Below are 10,563 nucleotides of genomic sequence, written 5' to 3'. Positions count from 1 at the left end.
TCTTGTTGTTGTCTTGAAAATATGTTCATAAATAAATACACCAATCCACAAATGCAGAAAGCAACATTCATGGTATATAAGTGTCCATATGAAGTATGATTAAATGTGGTAATATAAGGAGCGTATTAAGAAACTAATAGTCTACAGGACACTCGTTTTTCAGTTTAAAATTGTGGTTTGCTTCAGGTACCAGGCAGGGGGCAGTATTACATCACAGGAACTAAAATGACCTCATGGAGCCTGATTTATGACACTACTTTTCTCTGCATTTGAGCTGGTTTTTGCTCTAAGCATTCAAAACAGGAACTCGCTGAGACAGTATTAAATCATGCTGGCATTTAATGAAGAGAGATGGTGAAGGATTTACTTTCACCGTGTGTGGGACTGTTTCTCTATTCCAGCATTTAATTCATCATCTCAGAATTTCGGGTCACATCTGATAATCCTAGAAATACATTGTCTTTGCCACGAGTTTTTAACTGTTATAGAAACCTCAAGGAGTAAGAGAGACAAAACCACAGACATCGCAATAGTAGTAGGCCAGGAAAAACAAGTGACGAATGGATTCACGAGCCGTGGCTCCTGCCAGCACGTTTGGAAGACGGAGAGGCCACAACACAACCGAGCGGGTGAATTTGGGCCTCAGTGATTTCTATTCAAACCCTACACTCTCTCTGACCCTTGTGATGTAACTTGGAGAAAAACATCAAATTCCTGATCACCCCACAAGACACTTAAAAAAAAAGCTGAGTCTTTCTTAATACAAAAAGCCCTATTGAAATTGGTTAGGATAATGGATTTCATAAGGGAGAAATAGAACAAATTTCATTATTCTGTTCAGTCATTAAGGGAAAAAAAAAAAAATAATAAAATAAAATAAAAAGTTTCACTCCCAAATATTTTTATTTAAAATGATTTTATTTTATTTTTATTTTATTTTACATTATTATTATTATTTTTTTTTAATTCTGTTCATAAAGGAGAAATAGAATACATTTACTTATTCTATTCAGCCATTAAGGAGGAAAATAAATTAATAAATAAATAAAAGTTTAATTCTCAAAGATGTTCATTTATATTTTTATTTGGTATTTTTATGTGAATTTCATACCATTCTTTTTTTTTTATTGCTGTTTATTTATTTATTTTTTATTGGTTAATTATACTAATGATATACAGTATAATGCTACTCAAATAGTAAAACTGTATAGTTTAGAAGTGTTTCATTTAATAATCAACTTCATAAATTTCCTTAGAATTTTAAATTGACACTAATGTAAAAATTGTTCACACTGAAATAGAGCAATAAATAAAAAAAAATTAAAAATAATAATTAAAAAAACATAAATAAAGTGTAACAGGTCAGATCATTTGGTGTTGATGGGCAGTTAATGAGCAAAGAGTGCATATTGAGATATTTTGAGTCCATATTTTGTTCTTTTTGAAATGTTGGGATCCTTTAAATTCTAGTGGAGACATGTGAGCTTACTGGGGTCATTTTCTCAGGAGAAAGCAGGAAACCACAATGACCTGCGAGTCTCCTTTTGATCGTCATCTAATCTCACTGCTGTCTAGGAATAACAACCGAGATACTGATGAGATCCTGTTTGTAATTTTCTCTTCTATTGCTAAAGGTATAATCTTTGATTCGTTTTCTGTCTAAACCATCACAAGCCAGTTTTCGTCTGTCTTGGGGTCTGACACAGGATCTTTGAGCAAGAGGGTGGAGTATTATAAACCTGGGAAGTGGACAGGAGGTTGACTGTTCCCATTTTGGTTCGTTTATTTTGGATTTGAGAGCACAACTTAGTATAGCCGTGGTCTCCTACATTTCAGAATAGCAGTACTGGAATGCCTACTTGCATTTTGTAGTAAAAGCTTATTGAATTGCATGCACTCTTGTCCAAGTTTAAAATGTACCATTAATATTTGTAAGGTTAGTTTGGGAAGTGAACTGACCAGCTGCATCCTCTGCCGTGTATTTTTTTTTTTTTATATTTCTTGAAGGACTATAGTGCCATTATTATAGTAAAGACTCTGTTTATAAGACTCAGATTCATATTTTTACTGATAATACAATAGCATACTTTAAAAAATAATAAAATACTTAAATGATGCTTGAATGTAATGTTTTCAGACATTACAATTGAATGAAAATGTGATACAAAAGATTAAACAATGATTTAAAATGTACTGCAACAAGTTATCTGAAATTCAGCTTGATTTTTTTAAGCCGGTTTAATGTAATTTAAGTCAAAATGAGTTGTACAACTAAGTTGATGATACTTAAAAATTTAAGGCAGCAACATGACTTTTTTTCAGTTGAAACAGGTGGCATTTATTTATTTATTTCAGTGAATGTATTATATTATTTGTATTATTATTATTTTTTTTTACTTCTAAGATTTGAAGTACAGTAAAAGTGCACATTCATTACAATTAAGCTTCTTTTTTTCTACAAGGATAAATCAGAAAATTGTGTCAAATCTAAATATTTGGTAACACTTTAGATTGAGGAAGACATATTCACTATTACGTGAATGTGTGAGTTTCCCCTCAACCTCCTAATTTGCTGTTTATTAAAAGTTAGTAAGGTAGTTGTTAAGTTTAGGAATTGGATTAAAAGATTTAAAATATGGTCATGCAGAATAAGGCATCGATATGTGATTTAAAAGAACTAATAAACAGCCAATATACTAGTAATACACATTTTAATGATCAAATAGTTAATAGTGAACAGTGTTCCCTAATCTAAAGTGTTACCAAATATTTTAACTAGCGCTTTTAGACAATTGGATCTCAAAGTACTTCACATTCAAACACCGTTCTTCCTCACATAGCTTATGATGGCTGTCTGAGAAACTTCATGTCTACTATCACACATGACTAAAGAGTAACGCAAACACAGAGGAATTCCGACCCCAGCTGCTCTGGTTTATAGACTTGGCCGTGTCCGAGCAAAAACTGAAGTCCAATTGTCCCGTGGAAGCTTTCTGGCCGTATGTTTCTCATACCAAGCATTTTCACAATTGTTTTACAGATATAACACACGTTCTTTAGAGCGGCCAAAAATGAGGCCAGCGAGGGTTCTTGTAGATTAGTGACATCAGCATTGACGGAGTAATATCCCCATCACTCATCAGCTCGCTCTAAACATGAGGATTTCCTACCGCTTTGCAGGAAATGTGGAAAACTCCATTTTGTTGTAATTCTGGAAAATATCTGTCGACTGTAAGCCATGACATTTTGGGGTAACTGGCACAAAAGAACAAATGGACTGAAATGTCAGCATGTGTATTCTAGTAACTCCACCATGTAAATGCAAAACAGTTTTTAACATTGCATTTTCAAATAAATGACGCACCAGATGAAGATTTGACTCATATACAGATTTATTTTAAGAAGGTTCACTAATTGTATGACATTGTTAAGTGATTGTTAAAATACAGGATTTCAGAGCTCAGACTTCATAAGGGAACATGTATCTTTTCTGAAATGGTCACATTTGCTGAAACGTAAAAGGAAACGCACTGTCGTTTTTCAACCTAGAATGAACCTATGGCCCGTGACCTGTCGAGCACAGCTGTCTTTTCTGGATGGACGTTATTTGGAGCACTGGACTGCTTCAAACTTGCTTTCGCAACAGAGCAAGACTTGCAACAGGGCTGGAACATTTGCTGCTCGGTTCATGCGAAAATAAAGAGGTTTTATAGGTTGTTTTCCTGGTAAGACAAATAACATGAACAGAAACTCTAACGTCCACATAAAACTTATGAGAATGTTAGTATTGACTACTGATAATACTGATATGTTTTAGAAATTCAATATGTTTTAGAAATCTCAGCCAAAACTCCTCCATTTGTCAAAGTGTGCAAATCTTCAAATTTTAGCCATATTAAAGTGGATTCATTCTTTTTACACACAACGCTATTTCAAACATGAATACACATTAAAGAAATACTGTCAAAATGTCATAGGGTACAAAATACTCTTTTTACATCTGTTTTAAACTGGAGGTTATTTCCTGAGAAATTTTCCCTCTTATGAACAATACGCCATATAAAACTGTTAATTTCACAGATGTTAGCATTATAGCTAATTAAACATTACAGTCAAGTTGAACTTTCGTACAGTGGCCTGGCAAGTTTTTGAGCACTTACAATCAAACTTACTATATATATGAATTCTATCTTTTTTTTTTGAGAATTTAATCAACTGTGTTAACATGATTTTAGTGGACATGTGAAGTTAGTTCTCTTTAAATTCACAAAGTAATATAGTATTCAGTTTACAAAAAGTGTCACATTTAACATTAAATGTAACTTAAATGTCCAAATCCTTTTCTTCAGGCCACTGTACGTAGTGCTAATTTTGTATACTAAAACACTTGTCCTTCCATGTTTGGCCAACAATGTTATTTTGTATGACTGAATTGGATTTTAAAGAAGAAGTTTAGAACAGAAACAATATTTAAAAATAGCTATACCTTGGTTCAAATGTTTAACTTTACACAATAAACATTCCCTTTTTGACTAACATATGAATATATACACATATTATATACATACGTACATACGGTGGTATATGAAGTAAAGATGTTTTTGATCATTTAATTTCCATCATGTTGCACCGTAAGAAATTTTAAAATTATTTTAACATCTTGACATCTGATTTTAATTAAGGCCATGACACAAGGTGTTGCATCACTTCAATGAATCGGTCAGTTCTGGGGCCACAAATTGGACATTCATAAAATAGTCTTCATTTGTACTATTATTTTGTTTTAGAAAACTGTACATAATTCATAAAAAAAAAGAAACAAACAAACAAAAAAACTCTAAAAAATTAAATATTTAAGGCACAGGTGTTAATCCCTTTTGACAACTATTGGGAATGATATTATCATTGTGTGTGTGTGTGTGTGTGTGTCAGGAAAAAGATAAAGTTGTTGAGTAAATTAAGCTATTTCAAGTCACTGATGTATAAGTTTACCCAGCTTTACATCAATATTTCATGGTCCTTGTCATGAAAAATTCAAATCCAAGCATTCATCTACATTCTAAACCTTTTTGGACCCCATAAACTTTGCTTTGAAACAATTGCTTTGCAATATATATTTTTTTGTTTTTGTTTTTTGTTTCTGTGTAGAAATTAGATTATTTTTTTCACAGTTTATGCTCACCAACGCTGCATTTATAGGATCAAAAATACAGTAAAACTGTAATATTATGAAATATTATTAGAATTAAAAATAAGTTTTTATTTTAATGTATTGTAAAGTATAACTTATTCCTGTGATGCAAAGCTGAATTTTCAGCATCATTACTCCAGTCTTCAGTGTCACATGATCCTTCAGAAATCATTCTAATATGCTGATTTTTTTGCTCTGTTGTTATCAATTATTACTGGCACTCAATTATTAATGATGTTTCTTCTTATTATAAATGCTTGAAACTAAATTTTCACAAACTTTTGCTGCTTAATATCTATATATATATTATATATATTAACCTTATTTTTTTGTGTGGTGGTGCATCACAGTTTCCACAAAATTTCCCAATTTCATTAACATTCTTGCTTTTGCTGTATTTTTGAATGATGGCAGCCTTGGTGAGCATAACAGTCTTACACGGCAGTGTATTTTTTTACTTTTCTATTTGGTGGCAGCTTGGTATCATAGGGACGAACATGCAGTGCAGTGCAAAACAAAAATGAAAACAAAAAGCAAACAATCAAGTACTTCACCTAGTTCACCAAAATAATTTCCCAGTGGTCCCTTACATGCACGCTTTCTTTCTAGTGCAAACCGATGAACAGATTCACTGGACACTTCACTACGTCTTTCACTTCGACACCCGCTGTACAACACAAAAAAAATCTTCTCGATTTACAACAATCTGGCCAAAAAATTACAACTAGCCAAAAGACTCATCTAACTTTTCCATACTTAAGGCATTTCAGGAACAAATACAATTTGTGTTAAACTGGCTATTTAAATCCACTTGGATTAGCCTTTAAATAGTTCAATATCATGTCAAAACTTTATAAAGACAGAAAAAAGCACAGAAAACTTCATAACCACAAGTCCTTTGCTGATAAAAATGCCTTTTTCACAGTCTCTTCTCACTTATGCTCAGTAGATCCCGGCCCGTGTTGAACCTCAGACCACTGAATGGTCGTTATGGTGCGCTCCGCTCAGGACCGTGTGGTTGATGGAGGATGCAGACCGGTCCGAACCCTCTGCTGTACCGTTCACATTCTCCTGGCGCTGACAGCACAGGATCTGTTTGAATGTGACGCTCATCTCCTTGTCCCGGTAGGAGTATATGATAGGGTTCATGGCAGAGTTGAATTCCGCTAAAAGAAGGAAGAATTTCTCATAGGTCAGGACATTGCAGTTGGAGCAGACCACGTCCAGCAGGAGAAGCACCAAACCGGGTGTCCAGCACACAATGAAAGCACCTGAAACACAAGAGAAAATGCATGCGACTCATGAGTATTTCAGGAAACTGAAAGGTGAACTGAAATGATTTTTCTGCACTGATTTAACAGGTTTAAAAGAAGCACAGTCACACTCAATAACAGTTCCTCACAGCACTCAAATATCTTCCTTAGTTTGGAGTATTCAACATTTTTTTATAACCAATCAGATTCAAGCATTCAACAGCCCAGTAGGATAAATTTAAGTAATAGATAAATCATTGACATAACTGTAAGTCTACTCACAGAACAGTTAAAATATGTTTCAAGTATAGGAATTTAATACTTACGCAGGAACTAAACAGTGCATAAATAATACATAAATAGCAAACTTTAGGTATGGCGTTAAGTTCACATGGTCCTAAAGAAAACTTACAAGTATACTTACATATTAAACTTGTAGTTTACTGAGAACATACCTCAAAGTGTACGTTCATGAACTAAAATGTGGGATATATGTATATAAAACTAGCAAACAGTACACTTGTGTAAACTAGTTGTGTACTCAAAGTTTACTCTTATAGTACCATACTGTTACTGCATACACTTGAATAACACTTGTAAGTATGGGTGAGCGATATGACCGAAATCTTATATCACGATATGAGCAATTGTATTTTACGGTAATGATATACATCATGATACAGTTAGTTTTGCTTTAAATTAGGTCTTTATTATATCAAATTTTTTGATACAATAGAAATTTCATAATTCTTGTCACCAATGTTAATATCATAAAAAAAATAAAAAATACTAGCCTAAATTAAAAACAAAAAACAAAAACAAAACTCAAGCTCACTAAAGACAAATAAACAGGCAGTGATTAAATAAGAATAAATGGTAACACTTTATTTTAGGGTCTCTTAACTAGTTGCTTATTAGCATGCATGTTACTACAATATTAGCCATTTATTAGTACTAATTAAGCACATATTAATGCCTTATTCTACATGACCTTATTCTACATCCCAGGACGGGGACCTCCAGAGTGGAACAGACAGACAGAGGCCATGGCAGGGCTGGAAGCTCTGGCGGCCATGGCGGAGCAGGGAGCTCAGGCTGCCATGAATGAATGAATGAATGAACAAGGCATTTATATAGCGCTTTATTGTGTATTGCAATACACCCAAAGCGCTTTACAATCATGTGGGGGGTCTTCCACTTGGATAGTGCGACGGCAGCCACAGGACAACGGCGCCAGTGCGCTCACCACACACCAGCTACAGGTGTAGAGGAGAGAGAGTCATAGAGCCAATCAAGTGGATGGGGATTATTGGGAAGCCATGATTGACAAGGGCCAGTGGAGGGAATATGGCCAGGACACCGGGGTTACACCCCTACTCTTTATGATGAGTGTCATGGGATTTTTAATGACCACAGAGAGTCAGGACCTCGGTTTAACGTCTCATCCAAAAGACGGTGCTTTTTTACAGTATAGCGTCCCCGTCACTATACTGGGGCATTAGGACCCACACAGACTGCAGGGTGAGCACCCCCTGCTGGCCTCACTAACACCTCTTCCAACAGCAACCTAGTTTTCCCAGAAGGTCTCCCATCCAGGTACTGACCAGGCTCAGCCCTGCTTAGCTTCCATGGGCAACCGGTCTTGGGCTGCAGGGTGATATGGCTGTGCAGGGAGTTCAGGAGGCCATGGCCACATTCCTCAGCCCGCCCACCCCACCCAGAGCTCTACTACCCCAAAAAAAAAAATCCTTGGGGAATCTAGGGGGTATCAGGAGCCCTCTGGGGCTTAACGAACAGGACAGGACAGTACACTGGGGCCAAATACACTGGACAGGACAGGATAGCCCTCCAAGGCTAAACAGACAGGAACAAGACAGGCCAGACACACAGACAGGACAGCCCACAGGAAGCCCTCCTGGGCTAGCTCAGAAGCTGAGGCTTCTTCTGGGCATGACAAGGAATATGGGGCCCTCACAGGGTCCCTTAGCAACCGCCTCCACTTCCACGACAGGAGGGGCAGGCGGCTGGGAATGGCCCTCGACGAGTCTCCATGGACAAGACAAGACTGGGTTGGATTAAAATGTTCCTGTGGGCACGACATGACTAAAAATGGCACTCCTGGCCGTGACGTGTGGACTGGATCCACTGGGACCCTACACTGGGCTGGAGTCAGCGGCGGCCGACGGGCTTGAGTCAGCGGGCTTGCACGGGAACATGCAGACGAGGATAAACTCAAATTAACAGTCTTTAATGTTGACATCAGGGCAGGGCAAGACAAGGCAAGGCTGACACACAGACAGGAACACCGGGAATAACGAGTAGACCAGACAAAATCCAACTAAACAGGCAGGAACTAAATACACATGACAATTACTGATAATGACTAAAACACAGCTGGACAAGACTTAACTAATAAACACACTTAAAGGGATAGTTCACCCAACAATGAAAATTCTGTCATTGTTTACTCAGCCTCAAGTAGCTCCAAATCTGTATGAATGTGTTTGTTCTGCTGAACACAAAGGAAGATATTTTGAAGAAAGTTTGTAACCAGGCTGTTTTGGCACCATTGACTTCCATAGTCGAAAAAAACATACTATGGAAGTCAATGGTGCCCCAGAACTGCTCTGTTTCCCACATTCTTCAGAATATCTTCCTTTGTGATCAGCAGAACAAAGACATTCATGTAGGTTTGGAACTACTTGAGGGTGAGTAAATGATGACAGAATTTTCATTTTTGGGTGAACTATCCCTTTAACAAGGACAGGAACAAGACCAAATAAGGAAACAAGAGGCGGGAACACATGACATACATGACAGAGGACTGACATTAATAAGCAGTCAAATAGGAATTTATTGAGGGAAAATTCATAGTTAATAGTGAATAAGTGTTCCCTATTCTAAAGTGTTACCGAATAAACTAATTACAAGCAATAGTACAAACAATTACAAGTATTCAAATGTATAAAAAAATGTATATTATTCACTGTGTAAATTAAATATATATTTCTTCTTATTAAAATTACAAAAGTGATTTAGTCAAGAGCATTGAGAAATTTTCTCTCTTTTGTTGAGTGATTAACACGAATGACAGACAGCAGGAATATTAGACTGCTGTCACTTTAAGAGCTGCCTGGATCTAATATACTCTTACACATGTGTTTTCTTTCTCAGCTGTTTGCTTTCACTTAAGACCTAGATTACTGTGTTTATGAGGTTATGTTTCACTGATGATTGCAATGGCTTAAAATCACTTGTTTTTAAACTGCAATGCTTAAAAATTTGCACAAACGATAAGTTTTCATGACCATGTAGCACAGCAATGTCAAGTGTGCACGTAACTGCGATAGTCGACGATAGTCCAAAATATCTAGTGGCTGACAAGTTACTACCGGTTAATCATGTCTACCAGTATATTGCCCACCCCTACTTGTAAGTATACTTCTAAAAAAAAAAAAAAAAAAAAATCAGCCAATTTAGTCCCAAGAAGCATACAACCTGTACACATACAAGTATAGTACATTGATTTTAGTACAGTATATTTACTACATACAGCACACTTGGAAAATATACTTGAAGTTTACTTAAGTTCACTTGAATACTTTTGAATACCTCTGTTATGAGGGAAATGTTTAAAAACATTTCATTCAATACTTAAAATGATTCATAATTCATTTAAAACTGGTCTAATTTAGAAAATATTTGTAGGATACAGAGTGCCATAACATTAGCATAGCAACATGCTACTGGCAAATTGTATAAACAGTTCCAAGCAAGGTCTCCTAAACTGTAAAATATATATATATATATATATATATATATATATATATATATATATATGACCCTGGACCACAAAACCAGTCTTAAGTCGCTGGGGTATATTTGTAGCAATAGCCAAAAATACATTGTATGGGTCAAAATTAACCATTTTTCTTTTATGCCAAAAATCATTAGGATATTAAGTAAAGATCATGTTCCATGAAGATATTTTGTAAATTTATTACCGTAAATATATTCAAACTTAATTTTTGGTTAGTAATATGCATTGCTAAGAACTTCATTTGGACAACTTTAAAGGCAATTTTCTCAGTAGTTTTTGCACCCTCAGATTCCAGATTT

The 10,563-nt window shown here is 35.5% G+C and overlaps 1 protein-coding gene across 1 annotated transcript in view; it reads right to left on the bottom strand.

The window, feature by feature from the left end:
* Positions 1-3,374: 3,374 nt before the first annotated feature.
* The window catches only part of lpar1 (lysophosphatidic acid receptor 1), a 32,629-nt gene continuing 25,440 nt past the window's right edge, over positions 3,375-10,563 (bottom strand). The window contains exon 3 of the mRNA XM_058788470.1: positions 3,375-6,462. Coding sequence (XP_058644453.1) covers positions 6,161-6,462 — 302 coding nt within the window. The 3' untranslated portion in view covers positions 3,375-6,160. The remainder of the gene's footprint in view (positions 6,463-10,563) is intronic.

This window comes from Onychostoma macrolepis, chromosome 10 (genome assembly GCF_012432095.1).
Source record: "Onychostoma macrolepis isolate SWU-2019 chromosome 10, ASM1243209v1, whole genome shotgun sequence".
Taxonomy (NCBI): domain Eukaryota; kingdom Metazoa; phylum Chordata; class Actinopteri; order Cypriniformes; family Cyprinidae; genus Onychostoma; species Onychostoma macrolepis.
The sequence above is the reverse complement of the archived record's forward strand: the minus strand, read 5'-3'. Positions and strand labels throughout refer to the sequence as shown.